At 39.8% G+C, this 18,355-nt stretch overlaps 2 protein-coding genes across 2 annotated transcripts in view; both read right to left on the bottom strand.

The window, feature by feature from the left end:
* Nucleotides 1-9,739, bottom strand: part of sos2 (son of sevenless homolog 2 (Drosophila)) — a 28,336-nt gene extending 18,597 nt beyond the window's left edge. The window contains exons 1-2 of the mRNA XM_008313111.3: nt 9,476-9,739; nt 8,833-8,985 (exon numbers count right to left, since the gene is read on the bottom strand). Coding sequence (XP_008311333.1) covers nt 8,833-8,916 — 84 coding nt within the window. The 5' untranslated portion in view covers nt 8,917-8,985; nt 9,476-9,739. The remainder of the gene's footprint in view (nt 1-8,832; nt 8,986-9,475) is intronic.
* Nucleotides 9,740-11,259: 1,520 nt separating this feature from the next.
* l2hgdh (L-2-hydroxyglutarate dehydrogenase) overlaps nt 11,260-18,355 on the bottom strand; it is an 8,523-nt gene continuing 1,427 nt past the window's right edge. Inside the window, exons 2-10 of the mRNA XM_008313092.3 lie at nt 16,495-16,610; nt 15,721-15,872; nt 15,122-15,253; nt 14,856-15,018; nt 14,743-14,777; nt 14,080-14,247; nt 13,695-13,852; nt 13,465-13,596; nt 11,260-12,853 (exon numbers count right to left, since the gene is read on the bottom strand). Of these exons, the coding sequence (XP_008311314.1) occupies nt 12,658-12,853; nt 13,465-13,596; nt 13,695-13,852; nt 14,080-14,247; nt 14,743-14,777; nt 14,856-15,018; nt 15,122-15,253; nt 15,721-15,872; nt 16,495-16,610 (1,252 nt within the window). The 3' untranslated portion in view covers nt 11,260-12,657. The remainder of the gene's footprint in view (nt 12,854-13,464; nt 13,597-13,694; nt 13,853-14,079; nt 14,248-14,742; nt 14,778-14,855; nt 15,019-15,121; nt 15,254-15,720; nt 15,873-16,494; nt 16,611-18,355) is intronic.

Genomic DNA, 18,355 nt, shown 5'->3' with positions numbered 1-18,355 from the left:
GAGATACTATTATGGCAGCCAACAGAGTGACTGAGATGGAGAGCTGGGAGGGGAAAAAAAAGAGGTGGAGAGAATTGGGAGGCTCACGGTCGCACTCCACACACAAAAGCACGCCCTGTTCACGTGTTGCTAAAGAAATTACCCAGACATAAGGTAAAGCGGGGCATTATGATGGCAACATTTAGCCCATGGATTCAAGAATGTGAGAGGAGAGAGAGTTAAAAGGTCATCTCAGACCGGGCTTTGCGCATTCTTCTGCTCTGACTTCACAGAGATGCAGCGACAGGCAGGATGTCCCCTCTGTCTCCAGTTTGAATTTGAATTTTTAAAAAAAAATTGTGGAAAAAAAAGCAGAAACAGAAAAGTCCAGGAGATTATAAATGGTATCTTCTCTAGATCTGTTTTGGAATCGCACTGTGACTCATAACAGTAACAACTACTGGAAAATCCAAAGCCACAACTTGGGTTTTATTTGTGCCTCTGTACGTCATTTGTGTTTTGATACACACACTCACAAGACCTGACAGTTATAAATAATTGGTGTCAAGGGGGAAAAAGAATCAAGGCAGAAGTAGGTTATGAGGTAGAAAGATCTTCACGGCAGCAAATAGGCACTTGACCAAATTCCACAGGACACCAGGAGCTGTGAGTCACCACACTGAAACTACGGGGGTTTCCCCTGACACCATTCACAGAATAGTTGGCCCGATTTTGAGAGGCCCACGTGCAATCAGTGTCATCTCTCTCCTACAATGTCAGGATGGAAGACAGCGCAACGAAACTATCAAAAAATTCTAAAGGTATTAGTCACCGAACACAACTCTACATAAAAAATTGGTTTGCATTTGTTGGAAGACCCTGACTTGTCCCAGTCATGGCCTGGTCTCTCGTTCAGCCTGTCACTCCTAATGAGGACACGTAAAAGTCAGAGTGAAAACTGAGTAGAGCCTTGTGCAGGTATCAGCTCAGAGTATTTACAGTACCACTGCAACCTGATCTTAGTGGTTGACTGATGTACCGTGGTCTGATAATGTTGGTGGTAAAGCCTGAGGTGAACGTGAGCAAAGTGAAAGCCAGTCAAGAGGGAATAAAAAATAACTAATATGGCTTGACATGACAATCAAAGCAAAGCATTCAATTCTTTATAACAATAAGACTTAGACCAATCACTGAATCAAAATCAGATTCCCGCATAAAAAACATAACATAAAACGTTGTACTTTTATGACAATTGCCGGAGAGCGAAAGTGAATATCATGCTTATCTTATGTAAGCTTTCAAGCACATCCTCTTTTTCCATGTGACAGTTCAGTTTCATGGCTCAGCTCCATTAAGAAGGGAAAGGCGGGTGTGCAGGAAGTCCAATTGCTCACTCACTCTCACTTTTCCATCCTCCATCTGCCCCCCAGCACACTGCCTTGTTCTCTCCAAACGCAGAGCCAAAAAGCCCGGGGGAGAAGAGTGGAATCGTAGCAGCAGACGGAGAGCGGTATTGATGTGCATCCTCGAGGAGGAGGAAACAGCAGCAAGAGAAGTAGCAGCAGCAGCATATACTACACATCCAAACTGAACCTGAGCCAAACCTCAGGAAAAGAGAGGGAAACAGAGAAGAAAGAACATACACGAGGATGGTTCTATCCCCAACACCTTGCAGCAAACTCTTAGTGGTACCCACTAGTAGTAAAACTTATGTAAAACACTTTTTTAAAAGGTACCCTATATTGCATTGAAGGTTTTGTTTATGGCAGACTTTAAAGAAAATGAATAATAGATTCATCACTGTACTAAAAGGCTAATTTGACATACTGGTACTAGTCTTAACAGAAATTCCCGTAAGCACCTAAATATATCTTGCTCTAACATACTGTATAACACTTATTTAAACATCTCTAACATGACTGTGTGAGATGCTAAGTGCGTTTCACTGAGAACTGAAACAAAACAATGGTGGAGTGAAACTCAAAAGTGAAAGTTAAGAATTAGAATTAAATTTACTTGACTTAGAACAATTGTGCTCTATGGGTGTCACTGTTTATCTCTAGTTAGGCATAAGTTTTGGTTTTGAGTTTTCAGTGGTGTACTGTGTTCCTACAGTCTATTTTGATGTCAGCATCATTGATGATCAGTGCTGCTTAAAGCCTTCAAAGTCAATGAAAAATTGGATTTAATTCATTTTAAACAGTTATTAGACTTCTCTCTCTTTCTGCAGAGTAACAAGAAAAGTTGTTACAACTTCTTAGTGTAACTGATGTCCAAAATGGAATTTAATATTATTTGAGATTTTATTTTTTATCTCAGGTTTTATTTTTTGTATGTTTATGTTAACATTATTTATTTAATGTTGACAAAATGACTTATGGTTTTGCAGATACTGCTTTAACAGCTTTGCTACTCAACAGAAAATGAACTATTCTTTTTAGGGTTGAATAAAATGTTTGTATAAATGCAAATTTGTTTACTGTCCAATGGTAGAGCAACTACAATTTGCTTCTAATATAGGAATTATTCCAATCAAAGTTATTAAGATGATTTATGTATGGATTAATTAAAGGCTAGCCTATCAACTCAACATTTGTATTGTATTGCTTCATAACTGTTGAGTGGACAGTTTTTGCTGTAGGGGATCAAGTAAACCAAGCAAGTCATAGTCAGAGGTCTTATCATTTCACCTCCTGCACGTCTCAGCTGTATCACAGAGCGATCAGGTGTTGTTGTGTGCGACGGTGGTAGAAGAACAGAAAGGTTGGGGGTAATAACGGAGGACGGACGGTGTTAATACAGGGTTACCATTTCTAATTCAATTGATTATTCTCTTGCCTGTGTATATGGGGGCACATTAGGCTCAGGTTGCAGGTAATGTGTGTGTGTGTGTGTGTGTGTGTGTGTGTGTGTGTGTGTGTGTGTGTGAGAGAGAGAGAGAGAGAGAGTGAGATGAAGAGGTGGGTGTGGGGCTTGTTATTATACCCGAGCATGTGTCACTGTTTGTGATTCATGCCATGACATCATCTGCCATTACAACCAGACTGTCTGGGGAACCATAGGTCAGTGTGTGTGTGCGATCTGACTGACACAATGACTGACACGAACAAACACGAAGTTAAAGAAAATCTGTTGGACAAAGAAATAAAACACACATCCTTCATAAATGTATCTTACTTCATATTCCATATCCTAAAATGAAAAGTTCTGTTCCTGTGCCTTCAACAGCACGTGGCCTTTTCATGAACCCAATATGACCTGACCCGATGACCCCTTTGTCCACCCATCCTCTGCCTGAACCCTATCCGAGGGTGAACCGATGTTCTCCACAGATCTGATTCAATACGTAAGGGTGGAGAGGGGTGGGTGGGTGTCTGTGTATTCATCAGCCTCATCCTTTCGTCTGCACTCTTCTGGCCCGGGGGCTAGTGCACAGGAAGTGCAACCTGTTACAAGGGAACATCCTGTCCCGATCAGCACACAGCTCATTGCAGAGATGAAGTATTAAAGTAATGACGAGCAAGACAGCTTCATGACACAGTCCAACTCATGTCAGTTACTGGGCAGATTTCCTGTTTGGACCCTTATGGGAGGGTAGGATTTTGGTGTTATTGCATCATTATGTATCACTAAACCTGACTTTGCTACTTTAAATTTAAAAAGATATTCCTCTTTTCTTGAGCATTGTTGTCATCCTTGTTTCTTCGGGAAGAGCATAATGTTCATTGCTAGTCAAATCTTTAGAAAAGATGGTGCAAACGCTATAAAATGATGAACAAAAAAAAAAAATCATCATCCCTCAGTAGTAAAGTAAAACCTACATTCATATATTCTGTTTTATCACCCAGGATAGTTCTCCAGTCCATCACAGGGACACATACACAGGCAATTAACCATTTACATTAACAAGTTCTCCAGTCCATCACAGGGCCACATACACAGGCAAATAACCATTTACATTAACATTCTTCTTCCAAGGTAAATTTAAAGAAAAAAAATCACTAATCTGCATGTTTCTGTGGGAGAACAGAAAACTCTGGAAAAAAAGCACACGTGATGGAACAATCACATGCCATAAAGGGACTTGAACCAGTGACCACCCTGTAAGGCAAAAGCACCAACCACTATGTGGCCCCACATATTTTCTGATGAAAGAAACACACCAATTAATTGAAATAAAAATTAAAAAAGAGGTAAATGTTGTAACTTTAATTAGTGCTGATTCTGTTAGGTCAGCACAGGTAGACAAGTCTCCTTTAGTCTTTTATTTTACTTCATCGATCGTGTTGACAGCTGGAAGCTCAAGTTGGATAAAAGAAGCTAAAAATAAAGTACAACTCATGTAAACCTGTATTAGCTTGGTTGAACCAGTTTCTGTTAATCTAGGCACTACTGAAGCAGACAGAAAACCCTGACGGAAAAATCTGGCTGATTCTCCTTCATAGTAAATCTCATTTATTAGTAACGATTCTGACAGAATAAGCTGGTTTGTTCCATTTTTAGACAGGCCTTTTGAGCACTGGTGCTATGTTTGGGTCCTGCTGCTGCTCCAGTCAACATTCACAACTGTACTAACAAAGCTGCAAGTCATATACTAAAATAAAGCTTAGTCAGAAACAGAAACTCAACAAATCAGGCTCTCCAGTATTTTGGTGTTGGTGTTGTGAAAATGATGACATCCAGATATCAGGCATGGTTTTATATGATGTCATAGTTGGCAGGAACATCATGGGGCAGAGCACTGGAGAGGAATGTTTTAATAAATCACTGCATCTCATTCTGAGGGGGTGTTGATATCTCTGTCTCGTCTGGATATGTGTCTGCAGAAGCATCTGACTTAAAAATAAAAGTCACAGTCTGAGCTTCTCATTTTGGCCTGCAGTGAAGTCATCTGGTCAGAACTCGACTGCATGCTCAGGTCAAAAAGATGCAAGAGGTGTTGCACACTGCAAGAAAATCCATTTAGGCATAGTTGTAACTTGACCAAGCTCAGCTGTAAATACTAGCCCGTGCTCTCCTGGACCGAAGAAGCCCTGTGAAGTCAGCAACACACTTTTCTTCAACTCAACATGGCAATCGGGTGACACCGTACCCAGCAAAGCTCTGGCCTTTTCTATCCATGCCAGTGAAACAGCAGACCAAGGGAATGCACAGTTATTATTAACAGCAGCCTGTCACGGGCAAAATGACGCTGGTGCATAGCAGCAGACACGGGCCAAAGGGGACTAGAATAGCTGGGACATGCAGACGAGGCTAGGAGACAAACACTGGACTCGTCCGTGAAATGTCACAGTTGACATCAGCAGCACAGACAGACACGCAGACGGCGGCACACCTACGTCAACTACAGACGAGAGGGAAAGTGGAGCTTTGCAATTTTAACTCTGGCATCCAAATTGACCTATCACCTCCTCGTAGGCTGCAAGCCAGTCGGGCCATGGTCTAATTAAGACTTCAGCGGTGCCATTCAGACATTAAGAGATTTGAAAATAATCTTTTTTACATTTTCTGACCTTATCAGTCAGAAATAGTGGAGATTGGGTCTGTCAGATTTCAAATGTACTTGATGGGCATCCTTTCTGCAGAAAACGAGTCTCAAATACTTATAAATATTTGCAGTCCGTGTACAATCAACAACTTTTTCCAAAACATCAACAGTCATTAGTTTAACATGAATTAAAAAAAATAGTTTAAATGTATCACAAAAATGAAATAGTGAAATGAAACATCTAGATCTTTCAGTGTATCAATATTTTCTTACACCTCTAATAAATACTATCACCAAAAACCTTTGCACAAGGTGTCAATATTGCCTGTAGTAGTAACTGAGTGAAAGACAAAAAGGAGCACAAAAGAAGTACAGTTCTTTTTGCAGAATTACTTAGAAATGAATGGTTCAGTAATTAATAATGAATTAAGTCACTTTGGTTGCGCAGTCTTCATGAACCTACAAACCTGTTTTATTTAAACTGTTTAATATTGGATACACAATAACAATACATGTTTCTTCAGGGCGCCAAGTGCAATCTCATCTAAAACCCAATTTATAAAAATATAATGTAGATTTCCGTAGAAGCTGCCACAAAAATAGAGCTGTCACTTAGTAATGTTTAAAAATGTAAACTACTTCTAGTGACTGAAACCACTTGATAGTTGGCGTTGGGCCATGATAAATAGCTTCAATGGTTCAATGACGACGGTTCAATGATGATTACATGTGAAGAGATCTATTGTTGATGTGGTGCTCTCTACATTCAATGTTTAGTTGTCTTCAACCTATGTGCAGTGGAGATTGTTTCCTAAAAAACAAAAGTGAAATTGTATGTAGTTTGGTGTCTAATGCGCACAAACTACTAAACTGAAACTGCATAGATTTTTACATATTTGTGGCTTTTCAAAAACTGTGTTAATGCCTTGCTCCTGTCTGGAAGGCAGAAGACAGATCACTAGCTTATGAACACATTTTCCTGACCCGCCTTGCTCCTTGATCAGAATGTTACTCGTCTCAGTTGAGTTGATAAGTGCTACCTTAAAATGTTCTACAAACTAAATCATTCCCAAAGTCATTGACTAAATCTTCTTCTGATGAGGAAAGCCCACTTTGCAGTGGATAGCTGTGAAAACGCAGCAAGTCACAGTCTGTCAAAACCATAACAAACCTCTCTTGCGTCAAACTGTGACAGGCTTTCCCTCGAGGCTGATGTGTAACAAGTTGAGACAATGAAACCACAGCACGGCCCACCACCTGCTCTGAGTTTCACCTGATTCATCATCACACCGTCTCTACTGAGCCATGGACTAATGACGGCTGTTTTATTTATAAACACAATGTTGCTACATGGCTAATGTCAACATTGTCTGATTAAATCAGTTACAGCAAAGTCGTTACTGAGAGAAATATTGTAAAATGTAAACATTTTTCTTCAAATTTGTCCTAGATTTTTAAAATCGCGTTAAGTTTGCAATGGTTCGTCCAGAAGAAAATTAATGTACGAATCTGGTCTAAAACAATAGATACGTTGTGCAAGTAACTTCATTTAACTTTAGAGATCTTCTGACATATCAGGTGATTTCAGTAGTGGTACTTGTTTCAGCAGCATTAGCTAATTTTTAGGATGTGTTGTTTTTGGAGACTACATTTAAATACAAGTAATTTATGAAAACTTTCCAAAGATTATACCGACATCAGACTGAATGAAACAAAATTACACGTAAACAAACTATTCCAACTAAAACTGTAATTAATCTGATTAAACAGAATCTTAAGAAACTTAACTTGTGATGTAACTGTCTTATTGTAGCATATACAGTATCAAAAATAACTGTTATTTGTTACTGAATTACACCATACTGTGCAAACAACACACAAGTACAAATGCAGAAGAGAAAGTTAAGACTTTTTGCTTTTGAATCTCTAACTTGCTAACAGCAAACAACACTGTAAAAATAAAAACTGTCTATTTTTACCGTCTAAAAGGATGCATATACAGTATACACACCAAGAATAGCAGATTGTGACACACAGGATTTCCTTGATTTTGAAACCTTTATGTTTCTCTTCAATTTGAGTTTCAGACAGTATCCTGTAGTTATTTATTATTGCGTTAGCCATATTTTGGTAAGGGTTGTCTCTATCCCTCTTCACCTTGTGTGCTTGTGTATTGGAAAAAGGCAGTATTCCAAATATTTTACAGGCCATTGTAGCCTGTAAAGCTACAATGGCCACTCAACTTAACTCTGCATGTAAATAAACTAAATGAAAACTAAAAGTTAAATAGACATTGAGATCTTTATTGTGTAGCTGTTGCCTGGATGAGCCTCTTGCATTCACGCTAAACTGTGAAGCACACAGTACCATCCTACTGGACAAGGATACCAGTGACTTTATACTGCTTATGGCTGCTTAAAGCACAGATTCCTAATGATGACGTTTTATTATATTTACTCAGAAACAACATATGAGAAATTTAGTCATAACCAGGAGACACCAAGATGTACAAGAAAAAGGAGAGAGATGTAGTCAAAGGGGAACTGATTCAGGTCAGTCCTGCTGACCAAGGATATTTAAACAAAAATGTTTCCTGTAATTTGACTTTTGGAGTCCTGAGAGTGAATCTGCATTTCTTAGGAAAATTAAGCTATTCCTGGCATCATACTGTACATTACAGCTACAGTGGACAATGTTGAGTCTCCAGTCATTTCTGTAAACTGTTTATTTCCATATGTGAAATTACTGTCTACAACCTCATGGTTATGTTCAATATTTGATCTGGTCGCATTAGATTCAGAACTAGTACTGTAACTGTACAAACATGTACAAAGGTATTACCAGATAGCTGGCTGCTATTGTTACTGTTCTGAATGAGATCTGACAACAATTTGGTCACAACATCAGGGAATCCTTGCACCTTGCAAGTTTGAAAATTACCAAGGAGTTTTAAAAGGAGATGTTTTATTGTTAATATAATGGTGCCATAAATATATTTGGGTATTTCCTCAGCTTGGCAAGAGCCAGGATGCAAAAACGTTTTAGATTAATGTATTTAAAATGCTGCTGCTTGGCTCTGGCACTGGTAGTTTCTCTCAGTACGTTACCCTTACTTTTTACTATGTCTGTTCCTATGTTAAGTCTTATACTACGTGCATTTTTGTGACACATGTCGGTATTTCGTTTTTGTGCTTGACTTGCCTGATATCACATTGATGCAATAAACCATATACATTTGGTCGTAGTCTGACTTGACAACACGAAAAGAAACGTCTATCATGGCAAGAACTGCATCAACCTTCTAGTTTGTGTGTTTTAGACAGAGACTTTGTTTCTAGCAGAGTTTAAAAAAAAGGTTATGTTACCTTTCGTAAGGCTTGCACGAAGAGGCCTCTCCATTTGTGACTGTTCTCGTCACTGGAAAAGTCGTAGATCTGCTGCGGCTGCATCGCTGTAGCGGCTCCTGGCGTTGCCGTGATCCGGGCTCAACTGTCAGCATCGGCCCCGGCTACAGAGTCCTTGTGGGTGGGTCAGTCCGGGAAAGGGGAAAAATAAGTCAACCTTGCCGACTTTGAAAAAACTGAAGAGTGTCACAAAACTACTCGTGTGGTTCGGTCGTGTTGCACAGTGATAAATTCTCTACGATGTGAAACCGCACATGTAGATCCAAAGTTATGACGCTAGCTGCGAAGGCTAACGATGCTTACTGCTGTAAACACGGCAAAGCTGAAGGCTACACAGCTAACGGCTAACAACAACCCTGCTAAGTGTGGAAAAATGAACTTAGGCACAAAATAGGCACGTTTAGTTTCAAGCCCCGACATGAGATATTTGTTTGGTGACAGCTACCTGAAGCTACAGTTTATATTTAGATTTTTCCGTCCGAACACCTGTAACGTTAGCAGGCTAACTAGGCTTTTAGCCGCGAAGCTAACGGAGCAGCTACGTTCCCGTAGCTGCGGCCGTGGCCTCGACGTTTCTCCGACTTCTATGTAGTGGCACACGAACCCTTCAGCTCTGTACAAGGCACACTCTCTCCTGCGCCGCTAATGACAGAATTAAGCATCTTTTTCTGTGGCGGTCGGGCGCTAAATCCAGTATCCAGAAAGAGCGAGCGAGAGTCCGAGGCACATAAGTGAGAGGAGCAGCGCTGGAGGAGTCGAGGTGTTTTTGGTGAGTGAAGTCCAAGATGTTCGTACCAACAACTCCGTCTGCTCTCTGTGCGCGCGTGTGTCTGTGTGTGTGTGTGTGTGAGCGTGTGTGTGTCTGCTGACTGACTCTCAGTGTGTGTGTCTGCGGCCGCTCTCTCTGCGCCGCGACGCATCCACTCTCAGGCACGCCCCCTACCAGAGTTCACGTTTTACCGAGGAAAAATAACAACTTCAGAGAGACCATAAATATATAATTTTATAAATTTAAATATAATTAAAAAACTTAGCCTAGAAAACTGAGGTAAAAAGTAAAATTCAGAATAAGGTTAAGACTTTAGAATGAAAGCCTAAATTCAGGAAAAGGAAAGTGAACTACTACACTTTCCTTTTCCTTCATTCATACTTCGTCATTGTGACACAGCACATCACTGCACACAACCAGCTGGGACCTCTGCTTTTAACCCATCACCAAAGTGAACAGTGGGCAGCTTTAAGCTGCCCAGGGAGCAGTGTGTGGGGGCAATGCTCAGAGCCCCTCAGGGGTAACTTGGCAGCTGGTGGACTCAAACCTGAACCCTTCCGGACCCAAGTCCACTTCCTTCACCACTAAGCCACCACTGCCCAAATAACTTCTGGAGAGATTGAACACAACAAGCAAACTATCCTCACTAATTACCACCTTTCCCTCACTATCCTTAACCAAGCTGATCTGAGAAATGTCATTTCTAACCCTATCTCTGTTTAGCTGTGGTACAAATCTTTCTCTTCTTCTTTACTGTTCAACCTTTCTCTCTTCTAGCCTGACACTGTTCCCATCTACTTGACTCATCTTCCTGAGTATCCCTTTTTTAGCCACTCTCTACTTCTGAATGATGTGTTGTACACCTCAATTCCACCACCAACCTCCCCTGTCATATATACACTATATTGGCATCACACTTATTCTGAGGTACTAAGAGCTGTTCAAGATTTTCACGTGGGCCTTTCTTCAATTCCTACAAGTAAATGTATGTCAGGGTTGCATTCAACTAAACAGGCCAGTGACTAATACTAAGTAGGTAAAATTGTGAGTGAATTGAAATTAGAGACTAAATTGAAAGTCATTATTTTTCAAAACATTTTGTGACATTTGTTTGTTGGCGTGTTGTGAGACATTTTTTAAATATGTGCCATGGCTCAAAAGAGTTTGGGAACCACCGTACGAACGTGACATGGAAAATGACATTTTTGGTTGTAGTTTCTGCTGCAATATCGTCACCTGGTGGTCAAAGTGCCTCAATGAACCCATAAGGCTGACTATTTCATTTTCAGACGTTAATGCTTAGCTTGTTTATTATTTAAACACGTTTTTACAAAAAGGAAAATGAAAACAGTGCTATAAAAAGGCTGCACGATCAACAAACACATTCACTGACGGTAGGTTTTACTGCTCCCATTATCTCGTGATTTAGAAAATGTGAAACAAAAAAAATATATAAAAATATATAAAAATATATGATCATATCATAAGATCCAACTCTGTGTCTGAACCACTAACAAAAATCAATTAAAAAAATTCAGAAGGGATTCAATTATAAATGTATGATTTTTATGAACAAACTAAAGAAAAAAATGTTTTTTAAAAAACTTCTTGAAAATAACTGAAGGTCATATTTGACATTTAATGGCTTCCAACATACATTTGCTTTTCAAAAATATAGATATACATACAAAAAACACTTATTTGTCAATAAATGCACTGATTTGTCAGTGTAGAAGGCAACGTTCAAAGAGAGCTGAGAGTATTGGAACGTTTTTGACATTTAAAACCTAAAAATGGACTGTGGTGAAATTCACTGAGGTCCTTTCACACAAAAATAAAAGCAGTCCTTGTTTGTGTTACTCACATAAGTCTTAACTTGTATCTTAGATTTATTTTAAGGTCACATTACTTCTGGAAGACACAACTGAACAGAAGCAGAACAGCAGTAAAACACATGGTTCTTCATCAACCGTCTTTCCTTTCAAAATTAGACTAACAGTTACTCACTGTCCCAACTGATTTCATAATGTCAGTATGATTTTCTTTGGTAAAAAATATTACAGATGAGACCTGTCCAACAGTTTAAGCCTGAAGCTCAAAAACTTTCTTCTTAAAGTGGTTATTTCCAGAGAGTTCACATTAAAATACAGGATGATCATTATTCTGTACAAATTAACTGACAGCACTGTGAAAAAGACATGCTGATTTGTTCTATACATTTTGATGACATAATACAACTAGAAAATACACAAAATCATTTTACTTGACAAGCTAGGATCTCAAACTCAGATCTCCTGGTGGCTGACTGGTCTGGACAGTACAGTTATGAAGCACTGAAACATCACACCTACTGTTCTGACATGCTCACACTTCACGTTCAAGTCACAATTTCCCCAAAGAAGGCACTCAAAACAGACAGTACAATGCAACCTAGTGGCTATGAGTGAGAAGTGCAACACCCAAACAGTTGCAGGATTAGGCTGGAGGCAGGCTGCAGCAATCCTAATTTGTACCTACTATACCTGGATATGTAGTATGAAAGAGGCTGCATGAGGCCAATGGGTTGCTAGTTCAAAGACCTGTCTCTAAGACCAACTAAAGAGGTTCATGTACATTTTCTGTATTTTCTGGTTGTAAAAAAGACAGTATTGCGTTCCTATTGGCACAAATCTAAAGGGCGTCTAAGACTTTTTCACAGTACTGTAAATCAATTTGAAACCAATGAAGCAGCAGTAAAAAAAAACAAATCTCACTTCAAAATGTTATTGATATTAATTCATGAATTGGTGGTAAAACACTGTCCTTTCAGTCTTTTGAAATATGGGAGAAAAGACATTCTAAAAACCTGAGAAAACCATGGTTGAAAGCAAACCGTTATGAGATTACTGAGATTATCTTAGAGGCGTGCTGTGGATTAACCATAATATGAAACATGTTATTGCTGAGTGGTAACTGCTTAGTGATACACTGAAGGTTTTTGGTTTGTCCTTCTTCTCTCCACTGCCACTGGGCTTTCTCTACAGAGAGAAACGACTTTCCACCTCGTCTGCAATCATCTCAGCGATGGCAAGAGAGGAGGTCGCCGCCGGCGAGGGAGCGTTACGCACATGGAGCACGCGACTGCCCACGTCCCCAACCCCACCGTCGAAAACAAAGTCGTCTACGAGGTTTCCATTTCGATCAAGGGCCTGAGCTCGAACTCCTGAAGGGCCTCTGGAGAAAAACACAACCAGGGAGGCAACAAGAATGTTTAGTCAGCAGGGACTTATCTATCAACAAAGCTGTATTAATTAACAAATGAGGATTTGTTTTTACTAAACATTAACTTCCCGACTGTGTCAGATTTCAATTTGATGATGTTTTCTTTTTCAAATTGTAAAAAAAAAAAAAGTCAAACCAACGTATACTATCAGAGCGATATTATATCATATACAGTATTTAATTATCCTATCATTGCATTAAAGCATCCTAGCTGTTTATTAATGGTAGGGAAGACATCACTGTGTGGATGTGAACTGTTCAAGTCAATAAATATTCAGAAGGAAACACCCAGTCTTTACTTGAAGATTATTTTTACAGTGAAGTACAGAGACTAACAACAATCTTTTGTTGACTTTGCGCTGCTCTGCGGCTACAGCATCCGTGAGTAGAATTATTGAGATACTCATTAAATGTCTATGTGTTCACATGCCGAGCTAACAAAGCTAATGATGATGTAGAATAAACTCCTGGTCGTTGTTCTTGGAGTGAATGTCATAACAAATGACCCATACATTTTTACATCTGACAGTCTGAGGTGTTGTGTCACTGTGTCACTGCTGTACCTGACAACATCACTGGCTGTGATTTCAGGAATGTACTTCTGCAGGATTTTCACCTGTGCACTAATCACAATCCCTCGATACAGTTCACTCAGACCTTGTGTTAAGTTCCTCATCACCAGCTTTTGAAGACCTCTGCAGGAGAAAAAAGAACAAAATCAATTATGTATGAATCACCTTTGGGTCATATATTAAATATTTAGCCCCTGGAATTGATAAAACCTGAGTTTCACCTGAAAGAGAGAGCGTCCACAAAGTCTCTGGCATTAAAGTCGAAAAGTTTATAACCTTCTCGTTTGAAGGCTAGAACTGCATTGGGGCCGAGCCAAATACTGCCATCCATCCTGGGAGTGAAGTGAACTCCAAGAAAGGGGAACCGTGGGTCAGGAACCTGTGAGACAGGTAATGGTATATATAGTACAACTCAAATGTACATAGACATTGTGCTGCATGTACAGGTGATGTGTGAGTATTTATTAATAATAGTATCTCAATAATTCTACCTACTGATACTATAGCAAAAATATTGAATATTTATACATGTATTTGGTAAAATAGAAAACCGAGGGAGCGCTTCAACCATGAAAAGCATTGACAGTTCGTTGTACACAGACTTACAGGGTAGATGTTTCCTTTCACCAGGTAGTTCTTCTCTGGTTTTAACAACAGATAGTCTCCTCTAAACGGGACGATCCTCGGCTCCCGACTACATCCAGAAATTTGCGAGAGTCGATCAGAGTACAGACCGCCACAAGTCAGAACATAACGACATCTGACCTCGTCACCCTAGCAGAGGAGAGGGATGTAGAGCAATGAGAACAGAACTGACCCTGGAGCATTTGGAGCTCATTCAGACCTGGTATGAACAAGGAGACAGACAGTCAGTCAGACAGTCAGTCAGAAATCTGAAATCTGGGTGTGAGTGTTAGCTTGTTAGCCAATCAGATGACAGGTAGGTTCAGCGGTGGTGAGGTAATACCTGTACAGTCAGTCACAGGACCACATATGGAGACAAACAACCATTCACACTCACAATCACATTCACACCCACGGTTTCACACCAAACTAACCTAATCCTGTAGGTGTGTGGAAGGAAACATGCAGGAGAAAGACAACAACAACACTGCCACCACATTTTTGCGTGTATTTGAATACAATCATACTGAATGAATCAATGCATCTTTGAACAAGTGACACATCCAGTCTGGACGACAGTGGCTGTAGTCAGGATGTTAATACCAGGTCTGAATGGATCTGTTTGTGTGTGTGTGTGTGTCCTACCTTTTTGTCTTTGATTGCAATAGGATATTTCATTCCTGTTAACAGCATAAAGACACTGTGAAAACATAGTCTTTAAAATAGTCTGGATCTTTTTATTGAGGTTCATCTCTCACCTTCAGTGCTTCCTGCTGGACTTTCCTTGGCCATGGTGATGTCTTTCACCTCATATTCAGTCACCACTTTGCCTCCCGCCTCAGCGAAATCTTCTCCGTAGCTGAAGGCCACCATCCTCCAGTCCACAATGCCAGTGTAGGGTGAATCCAAGGCCATGATTCCCTGAAATGAAATGTTGTGACCACATTCACTCACACACACTGATACTACGTTCTTTTTCTTTTGAAGATTAGCAATACATCAGGACGTTTGCTGCGTCTCTTACTCTGCAGTACGGCTCTCGCTCTCTGATGGCCTTGGCGTCGACAATGCTAAGGTCTCGCACGTTGTTCTTCTGTCCACGTTCATACAGAGCCTTCAGTCGGGGTATCTCCTCCTGTTCTACAGCTACAATAAGCTGGCAGTGAAAAAATACAGTCATCATATGAAAATAAATAATAATGCTGTCATAAAAACTAATGTTTAGGTGACACATCATAATCTCTTGATAACAGAAACATCAGTTCAAATATACTCCTGCTGCATATCAGAAATAAGAAATAAAGAGTAATTTTTCAAATATACTTGGTTGACAGAGATTTCTGCCACACAGTGTTGAGAACATACTGATCAGTAATAAATGTGATGCATTTTCTCATGTTTTTAATATTTACTAATCATCCAATAAGTGCTTCACCTCTTACATAAAAGTGGAAAATTCCCAATTTTACTAAAATGCCAGCAGAAAAAAATGTAAGTTATTTATTTTTAATGTTGTGTTTCTATAGATCGCATCTATACATTGCATGTGCAGGAAGTGATGTAACTTGTGGGTGCGTCCTATGAGAACAGACGATGTAGTATGTGTGAAACGGCAGTGCAGACCTTTCCACATCTCCTGTAAGGCAGTCCCTTCTTGTCACAGTACTCGTAGCTAAGAGTAGCTCCTCGCACACACAGACGGGCCTTCAGTGACCCCGGCGTGTAGTAGATGCCGCTGTGAATGACTCCACTGTTGTGTCCACTCTGGTGTGCAGCTGTTATAGAACAGAAATGCAACGAGAAATAAACACAAAAACAGGTTTGACAGACGAACACAATCCAATAAATCAACATCACAGGTTTTCCTGAGGTTAACAGAGTGAGACAGTGACTTCAGGGGAGTGACATCACCATCGTGTTTGTGGAATTAAATATATCACTTTCACTTCACTACATTTAAAGTGGGAGTGAACTCCTTGTCATTGTGACTCAGCACACAACAAAATGTGACCTCTGCTTTTAACCCATCGCCAAAGTGAGCAGGGGGCAGTGTAAGAGAGGATGGTGACTCAGTGGAAACTTGGCAACTTGTGGACTCAAACCTCAAGCCTTCTGGACCCACGTCCGCTTTCTTAACCTCCAAGCCACCACTACCCAAAGGAGTTTAGACTTTCATAAGACACAGATATTTCCAATTTTTTCTTAAAATGTTCAAAAATGAAAAACTTTAAATTGACCACATGACTCACTTACAGTATGTTTTCACCAATATAATAATGTGATATACATTTTTCTATGCACCCAGAGGTCTTTTCAGTGTAGTATTTTCACCCCAGGAGTCACTGTGTCAGATAATATTCCTTCTAACTGACAGCAACTGTTATAAGCTCCACCTACCAAGTTCCTTTTCCTTCTCCAATAGGATGAAGCTGAGGTTGGGGTGTCTCAGGATAAGTTCTCTGGCTGTGGCCAAGCCCACAATTCCTCCACCGACAATGGCAACATCATACGTACTGAAAGATGAACGTAAGACCAGGTAAAAAACACAGACGGTTAAAGAGCAGACACTAAGCTGAAGTCATGGTAAAAAACACAGACGGTTAAAGAGCAACGCAGACTTGACACTAAGCTGAAGTCACAGGGTGTATGAGAATGTAGGTCAGCAGTTCACCAGTCGACTATACATGACTGTGTCAGCAACCTTTGGATACAGAGGCAGAAGTGTTCAAGGTGTGGAGCTGCATCTGTTTGACATACTGTACGTTCCACTGTCATGCCAATCCACTCGTCAAAACTTTTCTGCACAGATCATGACATCACTCTAGCAGATTTATCCACCACAGAGTTTTGGAGCTGAAGCAACATAACATTCAAGAGCAGAGCAGCAGAGCTGAGTAACTCTCATGAGAACAGCTGACATCTTGTTTTCATTTTGGAACATTAGAGCCAGGCTGAGTGGAACAAGGGCCATGGGGAGAAGATAAAAAATATCTCAGAAAGATCAGAGAGCTGTCCATCTGCAGAAGTGATCGGCATAAACTGGACTTCACATTTCTTCTGCCAGATTTCTTCCGGTCTGGTTTTAAAAGAAATTGTCTTGAGCTCTGCTGACCTATTTCTGTGCATTTTTGTGTCCCTGTTTTCTCACAACTGACCCGTGTTAACAGAGAATCTGCTTGTAATTATCACACTTCACACATTTAAACATTTAAGACTCAGTCAGTCAGTTTTCTAAAGTAAATTCTTAAGGATTTTTTTTACTTGGTTGGTACACGCAGCTTCTGGGAAAACAAAAGTTACTAAGGATAAAGCAGATTTAGCCGCTAGGTCTAAATAGCAAATTTTAGCAAAACTATAACTAAATTATGCACAGTGTTTAAAACATTTGTGAAGACATTTATGGCATGGAATAACAACAGACCAATCTAACAATAGTTTTCCTGTTTGTTGAGAATAGTTGAAAGTTAGCCAAATTCATTCAGTCGATAATAAGCCAGAACAGAGCCCAAACACACATCTATTTCATAAAAATGTGGTAAAGAAATAGCTGAAACAGTAGTTATATGTTTGTAGACCCAGAAATAGCGAAAGGTTAACCTAAAAAAATAAAAACAAAAATATTTGATATAAAAAAATTAAAGTCAACCCAGCAATTTACAACATTGCTGGGTCAAAATGTAGCTCTGCATACATAATGGTGTCTTTATTTGTCTGCAAGTCCATGTTAGGTTTGGCATGTTCATGTTTATACAGGGAGTATCTGAACCCTCTATGTATTTTCATTAGCTCTATATATTTAGGTTTTCCAGTTGTGTTCATCTTCATGTTTTTGTTGTTTCATTAGTGACCCTAGGTTGGGAGGGCTCTAGGTCAAAGGTCTTGGGGGGTAACTTACTGTATTAGGTAAGAGAGGGCTGCAAACATGAACCATATGTTTAGCTTCTCTATTACAAAAGGTGGGATATTGAGGATGTTTTAGTCATTGGATCCACATGGCCTCGAGTTCTCTCCAGACAGACCCTGGTGCCTGATTAGATTCTGTTCTTTCTTTGTAATAAACTCTTTTAAATACAACCAAGTCAGTGTCAGTGGACATTCCTTCATCCTTCATCTTCACATCATCACCAGTAAACATCAGCTTTTGTAAATGTTATGGAGCAGAAACACATAAACACACAGTAGGTCATGTATACAGTTCTTCATGGTTTGCAGGACTGTTATGTAACGTCCATGCCATGAGCCCACAGATCCTCAATGC

This window comes from Cynoglossus semilaevis, chromosome 1 (assembly GCF_000523025.1).
Source record: "Cynoglossus semilaevis isolate Cse_v1.0 chromosome 1, Cse_v1.0, whole genome shotgun sequence".
NCBI lineage: Eukaryota > Metazoa > Chordata > Actinopteri > Pleuronectiformes > Cynoglossidae > Cynoglossus > Cynoglossus semilaevis.
Note: the sequence above shows the minus strand (reverse complement) of the source record. Positions and strands in the feature narration are given on the sequence as shown.